This window comes from Nymphalis io, chromosome 30 (assembly GCF_905147045.1).
Source record: "Nymphalis io chromosome 30, ilAglIoxx1.1, whole genome shotgun sequence".
Lineage (NCBI taxonomy): Eukaryota > Metazoa > Arthropoda > Insecta > Lepidoptera > Nymphalidae > Nymphalis > Nymphalis io.
This window is the reverse complement of record NC_065917.1, coordinates 3,479,177-3,498,338: the sequence shown is the minus strand read 5'-3', so window position 1 is coordinate 3,498,338 and position 19,162 is coordinate 3,479,177. Positions and strand designations below refer to the sequence as shown.

Below are 19,162 nucleotides of genomic sequence, written 5' to 3'. Positions count from 1 at the left end.
AATCGAAAATTGTATGTAGTGTGTTATATAACAGACCTATTAGCATATTGCATGGAATATGTAAATATAAGGTGTTTTTTTCTTTACTCCTTCCGCCCTCGGGATATAGTACAATTGTATTTCTAATGTGTATTCTACTATGTTATATGAAATAATATGATGAGTGTTTTTGTGTGTGATATATATATCACGTATTTGTATCTCAACGGACGTGTTGTCCGTGCCTGTGGAGTATCATATCTTTAATTTATATTAACGTGACTGCCATTACTAGCAGTATCACAATCTACGATTTAGGATTAAAATAATATAAATATATGGTATTCAAGTGTGATCATTAAATTGTAAAAGGTATAAACATCTCAAATATTTTCTTATTAAACTTTGATAGATAATATTAAATAATTTTTTATCAAAAATTTGGTATTTATTTTAATGACTCTAGCAACATCTATAGGATTTTGTTTGTATTGGATGAATAGAAAATATATATATTAGGACCCGCCTAGTCTTAGTACCCGGGACTAGTTTTTTAGTGGCCTGGAGTCTGAAAGTTAGAAGTGTGTACACTCCCATGTCTCAAACACATTGAAAGACGGCGATACGCCTGAACTCATTCCGGACGTGTCGGATTGCCGTGCCATATAAGAGTGAGAATAGTGCACTTGTTTTTGCGCATACACTTGTTCACTATAATATGTCCTGCGCAGTTGGCTAATCTCTCTTGAGATGTCTATGGGCTAATCAATAATTAACATCAGAAAAAAAAATTATAATCTTATTTTACTCGTAAATAAAGGCAAATTAGGTAGGTATACATACATTGTTCAAAAATATAAGTAATTAAAAAGTGAAATTAGTTTAATTAAAAATTTTATCTTTCGTGTTTAATTACATAATTAAATTATCCGTTCAAAATTATAAAGTTAATTATTAAACTTCAAACGACTCATTAAAACGGCTAATTGACTTCTTAAATTCGTTAATGATAACGTTCAGAAATTAATTTCAAACAAATATGTCAGTGACGTTAGTACTTTTATTTTTTTTAATTTCTGATTACGCTGGTAAGTTATTTTAGTAAACATCAATCAAAGTATTAATCTATTGTGCCTTATAATATTTTTTCACACATATTTACTTTTTTTAGATTGTGCACGTCCTACGCGTTATAATCATACCAGGTATATATAAAAATTAATTATTAGCCATGCGTTGAAGATGTTAAAAAAAAGATTATATACACCATTTAATGTCTATGCTGTCCTTGAGGAGTTCCTTCGTTTGGAGCCAATCATGGCTTATCATAAGAAGGCATCGTAATCGAAACTGGACAAATGTATTAAATTTCAACTCCGTAGGATAAGAGGGAGTTGTTTGACTCAGTTAGCAAGATTTGACTTTGACAAACTAACAAACATTGCAAGTTAAATAAAAACTTATCAAAATGTTGAAGTTTAGTATGTAACAGTCTAGTTTTTTAATCAAGAAACGATTCGTTTTCGTTATATAGTAGAATTGTCATCATTAGTGTGCTAATTACGGATCAAATGGCTTTATATCAGTTGCTGCCACTAGTTTGAAAAGCACTTAGTCAGGCCTTCATTTAGTGAAGCAAAGCCTCTAGGCACTTTTCCATTTGAGGTGCACCATTAGGAAGGCGTTATAGTAAAATTATATTATTTTTGGCTAGGACCCCTGACCGGTGCCTTGTAGGCCTAGGCATAAATCCAGGGCTGCCTGCCTATTGGTCCTGCAGTGCTATTCTGTAAGAACTTACTTCACTCACCCGTGAAATAATGACAAACTGTTATGATGTGTGTATTCGTGAAACGTTACAATTATTATGCTGACATTTCACAAACGATTTCAGCGGTGACTTTCGAGTTAGTTCGCACAGAATACTACCCTAGTGCGCCTGAACCCACTCCGGTCAGGATGGACTGTCGTCTTATAGAATGGTGAATAGAATAAAGAGTATATCCTGGCTAGCATTAATGTCAGGAAGTCATTACTTACAGCCTTAATTGATTTGTATTATTCTAAACAATGTTCCCTTCCTCATATGCAAAATATAAGCAAATACTTTAGCAGTGCGCGTTTTTAAGAAATATATATTATTATTATAAAGAGAAAAGATTTGAGTTTTTGTATGTTTGTTTGTAATGTATAAAGTCAAAATCTACTAAACCGATTATAAAATATCTTTCACATATAAAGATCTGCATTATCAGCGAGTAACATGGAATATATATTTTTTTTAAATTAAGATATCTATGAAAATTGCAATTATATAACCCAAGACATCAATTTTCTTCCTATAAAAGTCATTATTGGCATAAAAAAGATAATTGTTAAGCCTAGACGAAGCGCCTTTTACATTGCTAGGCCGCCCGTAAGCCATTGCACTATTGACGCTATTGAATAATATGTCGACAGAGCTAGACAGCTCGCTAACACGAGCTATCATTGTGCGTTAAACAGACAAGATTAACTTCAGTTTCATTAAACAAAAACCTTTTTGCAGACCATCGTCTAAATATAATAATCCAAATTTCATTCGAGACAGATATCTCGGTAAGTATCCGAAGAAATTCCAATATATATGCAAAAATACGAGTATTACCCGTTCGCTTCAGAAGACCGTCGTTTTATAAAATAGCCAGCCAGCCATAGTACTGTTTGAAAAAATATAAATAGTATTTGTATAGAATTTAATTTAAAATGTACTGACATTTCACGACGACATATTAGAAAATTCTTCAATATTTCGTTAAGTATCGCACGCATGTGTAAATGGGGCATTATATCTTAATAGTACTCCATATACGTTTTAATTATTACTGTTCAGTATTCGGCACAGACCCTAATCATTCAGCCTGGCGTTCTATCAATAACAATACAGAAACTTAATCTAATCAAATATATGATAATGATTCTATAGACAATTACTTTTATTTTATTAGGCGGTAGGGCTTTGTGCAATCATCAAATTGCCCATTTGCCCGTCCACCTATCTATTTCGTAAGAAACTACTCTATATACATTCCTAAAAATATATATATAACACCAAAAACCAGATGAAATATGGAAGCCCATGATGGACGAGACGTGGGTCAACCGTTTCAATAAGCTATTCAACCCTACGTGGATGGATTATTGTGACCCATACCATTGCAACGATTACCACAAGATAGCGTGCGGGTTGAACAGGAAAACGATGCGTTTCAAATGGTTCCAGAGCGGATGTCATATTATATTACATAACAAGTGTGCAAACTATCGAGGAAATTTGAGTGAGTATTCATTGTTTTGTGAAGCATATTTATATATGTATATAGCATCTTTAGTGTAAGACCGACTCGTATGCCGTGATGACAAACGGTTTTTTTTTTATAGAGTAGGTAGGCGGACGAGCATGTGGGCCGCCTGATGGTCATCAATGCCCATAGCTATGGCATTGTAAAAATGTTAACCTGCGCTTACATCGCCAATACCGCTACCAACCTTGGGAACTAAGACGTCCCTTGTGCCTGTAATTACACCGGCTCACTCACCCTTCAACGCTCTCATATGACGTCATGTCTCTCCACTGCTTCTCTACTCCCTTGTGTGATGTTGTGCTTTAAATTAATATAATAAAATATGAAATTATATACTTTTTTTTTTACTTAATGTTTATTTATTGTTTTTTTTTCAATAACCATGAATTTCGACTTAACACAGCCTTTGTAATAAAAATGTACGTATAAAACCTTTTCTTTTCTTTTAGAATACGATATGGTGGACACAAATTTCTGTATGCAATATGTCATGTTTTTACGAAACGGCTGTCCGTCGCATTGCCCAGACGATTTGGACCCCGTGTGTGGAGCTAGCAGTATTGACAAACATGTTGTACTTTTTAAAAATAAATGCTTTTTCGAACGTGCGAACTGTCAAAGTGGCATTTTAGAAGGTATGTTTCTTATGTCACTTCTGTTTGCAAATCAAATCAAATTATGCTTTATTCAAGTTAGAACTTACGAGCACTTTTGATTAATGAATCAAATGAAAATGAAAGTCATTTGACATCATTGAATAAAATTTAAAGCACGTACGGAACGTAGATTCTACCGAGACGATCCGGCAAAAACTCCGTAGCTACTCATTTTCGAAAAACAAATTACATAGATTGTCGGAAAAGAGTAAAAATCGATTATTACTTTTATTATTATTATTTATCTTTGCTGTCAATCAGTTTTTTAGAACTATAAGTTATTTACAAACAGCACTAGAAAATCCCTATAAATGATATGACAAATCATTTCAAATGTCACCGCACTTTGTCAGCGATGTTCATTAAAAACTCACTTCGTATTTCACTCGTGAAATGAAAAGTGATTTACTGTGATAAGGCCATTTTGGTGTGTAATTTAAATATTATATTTATTATAGAGAATGTCCTACTTTCGGATATTTTACGGATGGTATTCGTTTCGAGTTTCGAAACTTTGTTCTTACAGAGCTCTTTTGTAAATAGTCTAATGCCCGCTTTATATTTGCGGCGTTAAAGCCCGTGAAAGCCGTGAAACACAAGTGTTTTATAGACTAGATTCGCGCTCTCCGTTCGGTGGATTTTAGTCCCGCGACGAATGAAGTGGGTTCTGAGTGTGGTGGGCAATATTTTTGCGCCACGCAAACCGCAGCTACAACTCCTGGTCGCGATTTAAGTTATTTAAATTCGAGTGTAGAGATACATTATTGTCAATATCATTAGTGGATAAAGAAAATCTATTAAAGTTAATATAATAACAATTTTTTTGCAGAGTACGAAAAGGTTGACTTGCGAGTATGCAGCTACGTTATAAATTTGTAATTAAATAAATTAAATAATAAAAAAAAGGGTTTTATTTTCTCGAAAAAAAAATTCAACTGCCAAAAAAACAAAGACATTATTTGAAAATGGAAACGAATGTTTGAGTGGTTGTTTTATAATGCTCGGTTGCATTTAATCATAGCGAATGTTTTTGTGTGTTAAAATGTGCGGATAGTTTTTAGATTGCATTTGACATGTTAGTAATCGCGATTTTAATTTTAGGTACGTTATTTTATATAATATAGATACATTAGATAGATAGATAGATAGATAGATAGATAAAGTCTTTATTTGGATCACACCACATGAGTAAAAATAAGAAGATAAAAAAGAAATGACAAAAGTAACACAGAGTTTAAGTTAATTTATGTCGTAGAAAAAAATAAATAAAAAATTAACTAACTTACAAAAATATTTACAAAAATATTTTGCATCTAATTTTGTTTAATCTATATCTATTAAATATAATTGGATGTAAAATGGGAATTGCATTATTATGGAAACACAATGAAAAGAGAAAAAAAATAAATAAATAAAAATTAACAAAAATTAACTGTAAAGTGGTGTGGCATCCAAAATGGACAACCTCTCAGTTGAAGCTGGCATAATGTTAACCCAGCACTGATTTTCAGAGGCCTCCATATGACAGTGACGGACGGCCATGTAAACGTGACAAAGAGTAATATCAAATATTAAAGTGGTAGATTATTACGTATAAACAAGTTATTAAATTACAAGTTAATAAAACTTAAAACTAAAGTCGTTATCTGAAATACATATACGATTATAAAAAAATAGGAGATTAAATCCGATATACAAATTAAAAAGTTGACATTTAAATGTCAACTTTTTAATATAATATTAGAACATGTAATATATTTATATCCTAAAGCGTATTTACTCCAAGTACCCCACGTGGTTTGGGGACTTGTAGGGGCAGCAGGCTAGGCGTCTTTCATAATAGATCCCATTTTTATTTGAGTTTCCTAAAGGAAATTGAAAAATCCGCCGTGGAGTACCGGCTTAGAATAGTACTCCCCCAATCTCATCCCGTGGGTGTCGTAAGAGGCGACTGAGGGATGGGGAAAAGGGGGGATGGGCAGCAGCGTCCCCCCTCCCATAAACATCTTACCCCCTACTGCGCTCGCCAACACGCCTGCCCAGCGCGGCGAGTATGGGCAAACCCCTCCCTTAATGGCAGATGCGCCCAAAAAAAGGCCCCCAGTTACCGGCAAGCCCGCTAGGCCCGACCAAGGTAGCGGTCGCGGTATCGGCAGGGCAGGGGGTGCTAAGAATCACCGGTTCACGGCAGGCTACCGTATAAAGCGACTGAAAATGGCAACGTATAATGGACGCTCGATGAGGCTGGACCATCACCTCGCCGAATTAGAAGTAGAGTTAAGTCATATAAACTGGCATATACTGGGGTTATCTGAAGTCCGAAGACAGGGGGAGGACACGAAAACTCTAGAGTCCGGTAACTTACTCTACTTCCGCGAAGGTGATAACCTCTCCCAGGGTGGTGTCGGTTTTCTAGTCAAAAAGGATCTCATTAGCAGCATTGTGGAAATCAGTAGTGTGTCGAACCGGGTAGTGTACCTTGTCCTAAAACTTTCCGACAGGTACTCCCTGAAGGTTGTACAGGTATATGCGCCAACTTCGACATACTCTGATGATGTGGTCGAAGCGATGTACGAGGACATCGCAAAGGCCCTCAACGACACCTCGAGGGCCCACTACAATGTTGTTATGGGAGACTTTAATGCTAAAGTGGGAGTACAAGATAGCGGTGAATCGAAAGTCGGACCTTACGGCTTGGGCTGCAGAAATCACAGGGGGCAAATGCTGGTAAACTTTCTCGAAGCGCAGGGGCTTTTTTTTGATGAATTCTTTCTTTCAAAAGAAGCCCCAGAGGAGGTGGACCTGGCGAAGCCCCGATAACGTGACAAGGAACGAGATAGACTTTATCATTTCGAATAAAAGGCACATATTTAGAGATGTTTCAGTGATCAACAGGTTTAATACCGGAAGTGATCACCGCTTGGTTCGAGGCACTCTAAATATCAACTTAAAAGCCGAAAGATCGAGAATGATGAGGTCTACTCTCCGACCTACCATGCTCCAAGCTGCTCAAGGCTCCGAAAAGTTCCAAATGGAACTTCAAAATCAATTCACCGCCTTGGAAACCATAAGCAGCATTGATGAGAGAACCGGCACGCTGGTCAAAATACTGCAAAACACATCCCGCAAGTGTTTTCCGCCACAGAGAAGAGACAACGCACCAAAACTCTCTGCTGAGACACTCGAGCTCATGAGAAAACGACGAGAACTACCATCGTTTTTGTCAGATAAGGCCTTAAACCGAACAATAAAAACGCTGACGCGACGCGATCTCCGACGCTCCAATACCCGTGCCATCAAGGCTGCGATTGAGCAAAATCGGGGATCGAAAGTGTTCGCTCGCAAGTTTGGGAGGCCGCGTCTGACAAAACTTAAAACTGAAAATGGTGGGGTCGTTACCTCTAGGCCTGAGATTGTCGGAGAAGTAGAGAGGTTTTATGGGCAGTTGTTCTCTTCAAGATCGGATAAACCCGTGGGAATCAGTATTGATGACCAGCGCGCCCCTCTTATGCGCCATTACTCCGAGGAGCTCCCGGTCGTTGACCAAGGAGAGATTAGGGCGGCTCTAGAACAGCTTAAAAACAACAAAGCTCCGGGAGATGACGGAATCACAACAGAGTTGCTTAAGGCAGGCGGGACTCCGGTCCTGAAAGAGCTAGCAAGCCTCTTTAATTCCGTCATCCAACATGGCAAGACCCCGGAAACGTGGAGCGGGAGTGAGGTGGTACTGTTTTTCAAGAAAGGTGATAAAACCCTCTTGAAAAACTACAGACCAATCTCCCTCCTGAGTCACGTGTATAAGCTGTTCTCAAGAGTCGTCACGAACCGTCTCGCCAGACGACTTGACGAGTTCCAGCCCCCAGAGCAAGCCGGCTTTCGATCAGGCTACAGCACCGTGGACCACATCCATACTGTTCGGCAGATTGTGCAGAAGACCGAAGAGTACAATCAGCCGCTGTGTATGGCATTTGTGGACTACGAGAAAGCCTTCGACTCCATCGAAACCTGGGCAGTGCTCGACTCATTGCAGAGATGTCATATCGATTGGAGATATATCGAGGTACTGAGATGTCTGTACAACGCCGCTACAATGACTGTCCACATCCAGGACTGTAAGACGAAGGCGATCCAACTGCGCAGAGGGGTGAGACAGGGGGATGTAATATCCCCGAAACTGTTCACCAACGCGTTGGAAGACGTTTTCAAAACGCTGGATTGGACTAGGTATGGAGTCAATGTAAACGGCGTGTACATCTCACACCTTCGATTTGCCGACGATATCGTCATCATAGCAGAGTCGCTGGAACAACTCACCGAAATGCTGCGTAGCCTAGGCGAGTCTTCCCGGTGTGTCGGTCTCGGTATGAACTTGGACAAGACCAAGGTCATGTTCAATAGGCATGTCGTGCCGGGACCGATATACGTCGAGGGGAAACCTCTCGAAGTTGTTAGTGAATATACCTACCTAGGACAGATAATACAAGTCGGTAGGAACAACTTCGAGAAGGAAGCCGATCGAAGAATTCGCTTGGGATGGGCAGCATTTGGCAACCTTCGTCAAGTCCTCAAGTCGTCTATACCGCAATGTTTGAAGACGAAAGTCTTCAACCAATGCGTCTTACCTGCCATGACATACGGTGCCGAAACATGGACACTAACTGCGGGACTAGTCCACAAATTCAAAGTCGCTCAGCGTGCTATGGAGCGAGCTATGCTCGGAGTATCTTTGAAGGATAAGATCAGAAATGAGATTATCCGGAAAAGAACCGGAGTCACCGACATAGCTTGCAAAATTAGCAGGCTGAAGTGGCAGTGGGCTGGTCACGTATGTCGTAGGACCGATGGCCGTTGGAGCAGACGAGTCCTAGAGTGGAGACCGCGAATCGGCAAGCGCAGCGTAGGGCGCCCTCCAGCCAGGTGGACCGACGACCTTAAGAAGGTGGCGGGCACCAACTGGATGCGGAAGGCGGAGGACAGGGAGCTTTGGCGCACCTTGGGAGAGGCCTATGTTCAGCAGTGGACAACGATTGGCTGTTGATTGATTGATTTTGATTGATTGAAGGAAATTGAAGACTATATCTAATTAACATCACACAATTGTCTTAAACTCATTATTATTGCGTCATTTTCAACTTAATTTTAACTTAAATCATCATTTAAAAAAAATCCTAATTTAAACGAATGAACACTTTTAATATACTACGTACGTAGATGTAGTAAAATACAGTATAGTTATAGTAATATAATATATCTATTATATTATTAAAACACCCGACTGAAAAAAAACTTGTTGCCCCGGGGCCTCCCTCTAAATCCAGCCCTAAAAGTCAGCCAGAAAGACAAATAATGTATTTAACACCGTAATTCAATGATCAAATTTATAAGTGAAATATTCCTTTGTAAATATTTTCTCTAGCGTCTCGCCCTGCTTCATCACAGGTAAAAGTACTCCATTCCTACTTTAAGTAAAACATTATTTTTAATTATGTTCAATAGCTCTGTCAGTAAGAGAAACGAGTTTTAAAATTACATCCGCAACATTAAAACCGAAAGAAAGAATAAATGTTTTGAGACAAAAAATAAAAGAGGATATTCTTAACAAAAGAACAAAAGATTTGTACCCTGTGGACGTGAAAGACACAGCACTGGAAGATTATGAATATATCCAAAATGAAAACCTACCGATTACGCCCGTTATGGATTTCGATTCAAAGAAAATTAACGAAAAATTTAAATTGCGACCTATAAAAAGTAAAACGTTAGCTGTCAAAGATGACACGTACAATACCGCGAATTTGTCAAATGTCACAGGTAATGTATTAAGGTTGAAGTCGAACAGATCAAAGATACATCTTCATAAAGCAAAACGGGTCCGATTTAAGAAACCGTTAGAGATTTTCTACAGACGTATTTACAACGAAGATATGTTGCACGAAAGGATAGAATGGGTACACTGTCAGGATATGATCACTCCTATGCTGGCTGGTATAAAGGTTAACACAAGTAATCCAAAAAGGCTATTTGTAAAAGATCCCGTCGTATTAAGGTACAGAATATTTTTGACGTTTTGTGTTTTTTAACTGACTTATGTCAATATATTTGTGTTTCTTTCTGATATTGACTTTAAGCAATGTGTAATCTATGGAAGTTTTGATTTTTCGAATTTTATTCATTCACGCTACACGCTAAGGGTGATTAACGGAAAGCGACAAAAATAATTTAGAAAAAGAAAAAAAGCATGGATAGCAACCGGTGCGGAAATTGTAATGAAAAATGTAATTAAAATAATAAGTTAAAATTAATAAACATTCGTATGTAATACATAAAGTACATCACCCAAGACAGAGTAAAAAGTAACAAAAATATTTTTTATTCATCGTGTTTTTTTTTTTAGATTTTTTCAACTAATAAACGTAAACACATCATCATACAGCCGAGACGATATTTATTCCATATTGTATCAAATCAGCAATCTACAACTGAGACTCTTTCAATGGGATGTCGTTCCCTTGAATATTCTATTAAATGTTATTATAAAAGGTAAGGGAAGAAAATAACAGATATAAAACTCGTGTGCATCGGCCGAACGCGGTTGCGACGAAGGGCGCGAAGTATCAAACATATGAAACCGCCTTTAGCGTCCAGTTGTAGTGACTAAGGCGGGCCTAACGCGACGGGGCCGAGCGATTAAGCGCGCGTCGTTTTTAAACGTTCCTATCTACGCATTACGGGCCAAGGCAACAAGCGACCTAATGCGGCGGTGTTATCAAACCAATTCAGTCATATCGCTCGGTGTCAGTGCGTCTGCTAACAATTTAGCGCTCGTCACTGTGACTATCGCGCGCCTCCGCCCTTGCGCCCGCCTTAAGCCTTACTTCGTATCTCACTCGTGAAATGAAAGTGACTTACGGTAATAAGGCCATTTTGGTGTGTAATTTTTCACCGCGAATTCACTGTGAACGCACAAAATAGGTCGCGTTTGTTCCTAAAAATTGTATTTGCCTAGTAACTCGTGACTAATTTTATTATGCGTATACTCAACCTTTCTTTATGAGACAAACGTGTGTTAGTCATGGTGTCGCGGGCCGCAAACCAAAATATTTAGATAATTATTTCTTAAGTTTCGGGATTATACAAATTAAAAAACTGTACGGATACATCGAACACTGCAGTGTCCGTGGCCACAGGCAGCTGCTTAATTCAAATTATTTAGGTGTTAATAAAAACCTTTGAAATTTAATATAGTTCAAAACAAAGTAACATCAAGGGGGCCGACCACAAAAGCCCGGCGGACAGAGTACAGCTGAATTAAGGACACAGCAAAGTCGACCAAACAGTAATATGACTTTATTTCCAGAGAGAAAACACACATTTGTCAACTTAAAACAGGGTATCCGGGAGTTGTTCAACAATTGGCGATTGGACATAAGTAACACGAGCAGCTTGTTGCGACAAGCGCGTATTTTCCGACCACCGTGCGTCAAGGTTTCCACATCCGATGGTAATTTCTTAGAATACTATATTATCTACTAACGTTTCGCACGCGGTTCCACCCGCTTAGTTCCCGTTCCCGATGACGGGGACAAAATATAGCCTACGTTATCCGCTGATAATGTAGCTGTGTATAGGTGAAAGAATTTTTAAAATCGATTTAGTAACAAACAAACAAACTCACATTCGCATTTTTAATATTAGTTAGGATTATGATATACGTATACTAATATTATAAATGCGAATGTAACTGTGTTAAATCTTTTGCGAGATCCAAAAGGCCAGTTTTTCACGAATCCATAATGAATACCATAGACTACTTTAGTTTTCGTCGAATGTCATGTCAATTGAAGGTCAAAGATGTTTATTTACTTTTACACCTTCATCGATATAAGCTATAATGCTAAATATAATGATTTGACTGCCTCGTTGGTCTAGTGGCTGGATATAAGGCCGCTAATCCCGAAGGCCTGGGTTCAATTCCCAGGTCGGGCCAATGTTATTGGATTTTTCTTTCAGAAAATTCTCAGTAGCAGCCCGGGGTCTGGAAGTTGGAAGTGTGTACAATCCCGTGCCTCGAAAAGCACGTAAAGCCGTTGGTCCTACGCCTGACCTCTTTCCGATCTATCGGATTGCCCTCCAATCGGATTATGAGAGTTAAGGAATAGAGAGTGCACCTGTGTTTGCGCACACACTTATGCACTATAATATCTCCTTCGCAGTTGTCTAATCCCTCTTGAGATTGGTCGCCGTGGCCGAAATCGGTCAGGAGGACCTCATAATGTTTTGATAAATTAACGAATTTTAATTTTTTAGGATCAACAAAATTACCAAAAGTTACAAAGTACACGAAGAGGAATTATCAAGAGACAACGCAGTGTGATGATGACGACGACTGTAAATATTAAATACCCCACACTTGTGTCCGTATATTTAACTAATCGTAATTGTATTACAATAATAAATCGTTTTTATGTTACGATCCCTTGAAGTTCTGCCTTTCATTTTTTACGTCACTTACGTCATTTCGAATTTTATATGATCGTTCTTGAATTACGCCTCGTACTCAATGCCACCATCCGTAAGGAAAAATAAACCTTTCTAGAATAATCAGTCATTAGCTTAGGCAAAAATGGTCCTCTGCGAGCCGGATCTTTCTTTTATATAGTTACCGGATATAAGACCTAGGTACTAAATTTTGTGGCGTAGAAGGGAGAAAGGGGGAGGGTTGTAAGATATGAGTGGATTTCTCTTAAAAGTTGTCAAATAATTCATTATTAATTAATGTATTCTATTTAAAAATACATATATATTGTTAGCTATAAATATTAATTTTAAGTAAGTAAGAAACACTTCTTTCGTCCTTGGGAACTACAAAGTTCTTTCCTTCTAAACAATGCTATTTAGCAGTAGAATAAGGTGGTACCCACCCAGACGGCCAATCGCCCAGTAAAATACGAGTTTGTTAATTCAAAAATGGGAATAAAAAAAACAAAATTAAGAAAAAAAAAACTGTTTATTATAACCAGCACACCTTAACAGCTTCGCAAGAACATAATTTAGACTAGTTTATACATATATATATAAAAACATTATTCAATAACCAATTAATGACGCGTCTAGGACAATAAGATAAAATAACGTTGATAAACCAATATACAACATACATATATATTCTTATAGCGATATCGTTTCCAAATTTATTACATAAATTTAAACATCGAATCACACGCATTAGAAACGTTCCATTTTTAAATATGACAGTTCTTTAGCCAATGACTGAAATTACAAGGTCACGTCAATCAAAGACGAGATGAGATGGAATATATGCGTGTAAGTGACGGAGAAAGAGATAGCAAACAAATAGAATCGATCGATGCGATTTGATGAAGTTTAACAGTTACTGGCCAAAGAAATTTCACCTTTATCATGTGTTACCATAATTCGTTTTAACAAAAAAAAAAAAAAAACAGTAACATACGACATTTTTCAGTTACAAATTGCCTTTTCTGATAACGTTTAGCATTTTTTAACAATGATATGTGCATGTATGTACAAATCATTTAAATTATAGACTTGATTATGTTTAAGATTCTCTTTTATCTAACCTCCCTTTAAAACGATCTTTAAACAATATCAGCACCAAGAAACTGTTCAAATGTCGACTTCCAATGAATTATATCGAAGACACTACTGTAATTCGAAAGGTCGTAAGTAATATTCGTGTCATTCGGACGATAAAAACTGTTTTTCACATATAATACTTATATAAAATGTCAATTCCGTTCGACATACGACATTGCCGATCTTATGTGAAATTTACTTTGGACATACGCCCTTTTTCACGGACAGTAGCGAAACGCAGTTTGAATTCACAAAACAATACGAATGCAAATGAGAGCGAACATTTCGCAAACCAATATCCTTATAAGCATATAATAAGTCTATAATGAAATTTTTATCCTTACATACATTACATGTATCAACTTTAAACCATCAGTTGATAATCATTTTAGGATTAAACAATTATAAGGATTAACACGAACATCACTATGGGTGTGCTTTTTATTGCTCGACTCGCAGCAGTTTTTAGAAAAAGCTTCGACAATTTAACTTCAACGCAAACATCGTTGTAGTTTAATAAAGATTACAACAGTTTTTAATTAAACCCCTATATTTATTAAAAATTATTACAACAATAGAGAAAAAAAAAACAAATTACACCTAAGCGAATAATTAATTATAATGAAATTATTAATAATAATAATAATAATAATAAAAAAAATAGCTATTCAATAAAAATTAAAATATGGCAACACCCATAATTGCACCATAGATAAAAAAATGACACTCTAGAGATCATGATAAATTCAACAAAAATATATATTTACATTTTTTTTAAAAAAAAAAAAAGCATTTTTCAAACTCCTTATAAAATGCAAACAATAATGAAACATTAACTATTCAAAGTAACATGGATACATTTCTCGTTTTAAGCGAATATTATACATTAAATATCAAAGTTAAAATTATTGTAGAAGATATTCCAATGGCAGGACGCATAAAGATTTCCATACTCCACGCGATTCGCCAATACCTCAGCTGTATTATGGTCTCGATTAATAAATATTTATGAATAACACAACATTAATCAACTTCAATTAATTTTACTTCAAAATCCATCGATAATAATTTGAAATAAACAATTTAGATCACGAAAAATAAAGTCACGTCGATTCGAGTTCGAATTTTTTTTTTTTTTTTCATTGGTAGATACCAATAGAATAGTCTATGGCTTCATTGTTTTCACTAATACAACATTTCGAATAATTTAATACAGAAAACACTTTAGGTATAAACCATTAATGCGACCATTCATGTTTTCATTTTAAATCATAAAAAACAAACCGATAAATGCTTAAAATTGGCATTACGAAAACGGTCCGTTTTTTTATACGAAGTACGATCTCTTTAATACTCGTCTACACGCCGTATAAACAATTAAAAACGCGGTAATTTTTTTGATATGTATAAATATGATTCGACATTAAAATCACACGAAAAAAAAAATCCAATTATTAACTATAATTAATGTCAACAAGATAATTATAATATACGAACACACTAAATGTACTCATTTTCACTTTCAATGGATATTTTTTTATATGAATGTAATATGGTAAACAGCAAAGGAATCCTGTCATTGTGAACTGGCGAATGAATAATAGAAATATTAACCATCTTACATGACAGACACATGGCACATACCATGACCCTTGTGCCTGTAGTTACACTGACTCGGGGAAAATCTGCGTGCTCGTGTGGCTTAGCAGCTTAAGTTAATAATATGCAACGATAAGCACAGAGTATAGATTTAAGGAGCATCTTATAATTATTATCCCCCTCCCTATCTGCCCCCCCTAACAGCGCCCTCTGAACTCCATACATTTTGAGGAACACTTTTTATACATAAAGCTACTACTCCTTACCTCTATAGTCCATCGTACATCCAAGCAACAAACAAATGCCATACAGCATATTTAATACCATGAAAGACAAACCGGATTAAACGAAAGTAATCAAACAATTATATAAACAAATTCCAGAATGATTGATAGGAACTTAATTTTTTTTTTTTTTTTGGAAAACACTTCATAATAGGACTTAAGCCTGATTCTCATACAAAAATAGCGTTAAAATTTTGAAAATAAATACGTCCCATGGACCTGATTATAGCCGAGTAGTTACATTTAATATATATATATGTTCATACTTTATAATATTAATAAAAATAGCACCTCATTAAAATTAAATTAAGCATGAATGAAATTAATGAAACAAAATTAAGAAGAATGCGTTGATCATTCAAATAATGACTGTACATTTTTTTTTTAATCTGCATATAAATAGACAAAGACCAAACAGTTCTCAGCCATTTTCTTCTCTGATTTTTTTTTATTGTTTTCAAGTTATTAACGAGTTTAAGTGTTGAAGAAAACAAGAAAAATATTCGAAACGTGAAAATGCATGTTCGTTTATTTTTTTGTTTTCTTTGTATGTATGTCTAACTCTTGCTTATATAGCTTAATTCTTTTTTTTTTAGTGTTCAGGAAGAAATATCTTTTCACTTTTTAACTTCCGCTTGCAATACTTAGTTATCATTTCATCTATTTAATTTCCGTTTAAATAAAGTGTTTAATAAATAACCCTCGATTTGGAGCCGCACATACGCTTGATCAAAATAAAACCGAAAATATGGTAACGTTCGAATTTTGAATGCTACACATACTTTAAAATAAAATTCAAACTAACAATTAAATTTCAAGAGAATGGCATTAAGGTCTTCAAAGTACGATTACGTCATCTTAAATTCCGAATTTAAATAATCAACGCATTTTTAATTAAATCGAAACGTATCGGCCTTGCCAGCGCAAAAAAATAATGACTAACATTTACCCTAAGTATTTTTTATATAAGTTGTAAACTAAGGGATACGTTGAGTTAAAAATTAGCATTTTAAATAAAAAAATTATAATATTGCCAGTAGTAAATAAAACACAACTTCTCTAAATTTGGTTCGTCATTAGTGATTACTTTATACCTTTACTAATATTATAAATGCGAGTGAGTTTGTTACTATAATTACCGGACGTACGCGAGTGAGTTGGTTAGCGGAAATTTTGCATACACGTTATAAGGGGTATAGAAAAGGACATCCTATACCAACCTCACCATATATATTTTTTTATTATATTTGCCGGGAAGCCAAATGACTACTCCAACTGATGGTAAGTGGTAGTAGAGTCCAAACGCAACGACGACCAGTACAGTCGAGAAGAATGTTCTGGACTAGCCGACTTCGCCTTGCGTGCCCGCAAGATGCCTCTTCACGCCTCGTTTAAAGGAAAGAATTATTCTATTCAAATTGTACAGAATACTTTACAGTGCAAATACGTATGCACAGATAACCAATCGCGTCTGTTTATTGATCCAAATAAAAAAAAAAAATTAAAAAATGCAGTTTTTTTTTTTAATACCCAATAATCTACTTTTACACTCTCACGTATCCTTTAATAAACATTTTAAGACATATAGAATAACATTAATATAACGTTCATTCTTTTAAATCCAAAACAATTTGTACATTTTTTTTTTAATAATATCGAATTTTAATTTACGTTTTTATTACCGTTAATTTTAAAATGACTCACCACAAAACTGCGTGGTTTAGTTGATGTTTATTTTTTATTTTTTGTTGGCCGTATAATGTTATTCCATAGCCTACATTACTTACCATAGACTATTTTTATTTACCTAACACTTGAAAGATCTTCAGAAAAACTTGAATTTTATCTAAGTAGATGTTTTAAAGAGATATTAAACCTAATAATTATAATAATACCGACCTTACCTACCTTAAAATTTTGTACTGAAATACGATCTTCATTCTTTACTCTATGCTCTATGCCATAGATTCACTTTAAATTTAGAATGCATACAGTAACAGTAACAGCCTGTTAATGTCCCACTGCTGGGCTAAGGCCTCCTCTCCCTTTTTGAGGAGAAGGTTTGGAGCTTATTCCACCACGCTGCTCCAATGCGGGTTGGTAGAATACACATGTGGCAGAATTTCAATGAAATTAGACACATGCAGGTTTCCTCACGATGTTTTCCTTCACCGTTAAAGCACGAGATGAATTATAAACACAAATTAAGCACATGAAAATTCAGTGGTGCTTGCCTGGGTTTGAACCCACGATCATCGGTTAAGATTCACGCGTTCTTACCACTGGGCCATCTCGGCTTTTAGAATGCATGTGCATTCCTATATAACGTCATATACACACGAATTCGAAATTCAATTTTTATTGGGACGCTTTTGGATTACACCTCGTAGACAAAACTACCTTACGCAATACGAAACGATTCTAAGTAATCACATACTAGAGTTTAATAAAAAAAAGGTCCTCTCCGAGCCGGATATTACGATGATTTTATGTCACAACTCAAATTCTAACATCCTCATAAACGTTTATAAGCACATCTCTCTCTGCCATCATTGATTTGACGTACGAAAGAAGAAGACAGCGTTATCTTATAGATCACCAACTTAACATGTATAGGTGTAATCACCACGAAAGAGTTAACTAGCAAAAAGTTTTTATATATTAAGTTAGTATATATGGCATAGAGCATTTACACTACACTACGATCACATTCGAAACCAATCACAGATTTTGACCCTGCCACTTATGTATTGTAGTCATTATTGTGTTATATAATATATATATAAATATATATATATGTGACCAGTTACAGGACCAGTTCTCCTAACAAACTTGGCTTTAGCCGTTTACACACGCGGCTGCCGCGGTTTCTGCAAATGCGATGTAAAAATATTGAATACGATTCATGACGCGTTTAACGCCCGCAGCGTGTGCGATTGTTTGCAGGTCTATGCACTCCCTCTAGTGGGCAACTAGTAGAATCACGCGGGGCGGATGAGAGCTTCGCGCGCTTTACGACTCATTGATTTTTTTTTATAGAATAGTAAGGCGGACGAACATATGGACCACCTGATGGTAAGTGGTCACCAACGCCCTTAGACATTGGCATTGTAAGAAATGTCAACCATCGCTTACATATCCAATACGCCACCAACCTTGGGAGCTAACATTTTATGTCCCTTGTGCCTGTAATTACACTGGCTCACTCACCCTTCATACCGGAACACAACAATACCAAGTACTGCTGTTTAGCGGTAGAATATCTGATGAGTGGGTGGTACCTACACAGACGAGCTTGCACAAAGCTCTACCGCACCACAATTATATCGACCATATGTAACCGATGGTTTCGTCAGTTCAGAAACAAAACAGCTGTTCCTCCACCGCGGCGGGTGCGGGTGGAAACCGCTCTGGGTTCTTAGCCTAACACGACGATTTAGTTGCGTTTCGAAGTCGATACGAATACAATCGGAAACATATAACCGTTTTCGTTTTATGTTATTCGTAGGCGGTAGGCGGTCGTCTGGTATGTGGTCACCACCAGAAACAACTTCCGTCGTATTAAAATTCAACGTTAACACAATAATGACGTACAATAACCAAACACCCCCAATTCCTCTCCAAAAAAATTTCAAAACCCCGAATTACACTATCTATTATACCTAACTATAATTACTACACGGAA

General features: G+C 36.3%; 2 protein-coding genes across 2 annotated transcripts; both read left to right on the top strand.

Annotated features, from left to right (window-relative positions):
• The first annotated feature begins 948 nt into the window (after nt 1-948).
• On the top strand, nt 949-4,877 carry LOC126780123 (U-Kazal-Dg21.2-like). The gene is made up of 6 exons (XM_050504390.1): nt 949-1,067; nt 1,151-1,184; nt 2,528-2,577; nt 3,081-3,296; nt 3,773-3,958; nt 4,809-4,877. Exons 1-6 carry the CDS (start codon nt 1,019-1,021, stop codon nt 4,856-4,858), a joined length of 585 nt encoding a protein of 194 aa, XP_050360347.1. The 5' UTR covers nt 949-1,018; the 3' UTR covers nt 4,859-4,877.
• An 85-nt stretch (nt 4,878-4,962) lies between these two features.
• LOC126780065 (uncharacterized) lies at nt 4,963-12,461 on the top strand. The gene is made up of 5 exons (XM_050504325.1): nt 4,963-5,080; nt 9,476-10,025; nt 10,374-10,519; nt 11,337-11,480; nt 12,287-12,461. Exons 1-5 carry the CDS (start codon nt 5,053-5,055, stop codon nt 12,376-12,378), a joined length of 960 nt encoding a protein of 319 aa, XP_050360282.1. The 5' UTR covers nt 4,963-5,052; the 3' UTR covers nt 12,379-12,461.
• Nucleotides 12,462-19,162: the final 6,701 nt, after the last annotated feature.

Bases quoted from the DNA above. Each gene is read 5' to 3' on its own strand.
- LOC126780123 (XM_050504390.1), top strand. From the start codon at position 1,019: ATGTCAGTGACGTTAGTACTTTTATTTTTTTTAATTTCTGATTACGCT. The intron at 1,068-1,150 runs GTAAGTTATTTT...TACTTTTTTTAG, and splicing joins TTTAATTTCTGATTACGCTG to ATTGTGCACGTCCTACGCGT. The intron at 1,185-2,527 runs GTATATATAAAA...ACCTTTTTGCAG, and splicing joins ACGCGTTATAATCATACCAG to ACCATCGTCTAAATATAATA.
- LOC126780065 (XM_050504325.1), top strand. From the start codon at position 5,053: ATGTTAGTAATCGCGATTTTAATTTTAG. The intron at 10,026-10,373 runs GTACAGAATATT...TTTTTTTTTTAG, and splicing joins AAAGATCCCGTCGTATTAAG to ATTTTTTCAACTAATAAACG. The intron at 10,520-11,336 runs GTAAGGGAAGAA...CTTTATTTCCAG, and splicing joins ATTAAATGTTATTATAAAAG to AGAGAAAACACACATTTGTC.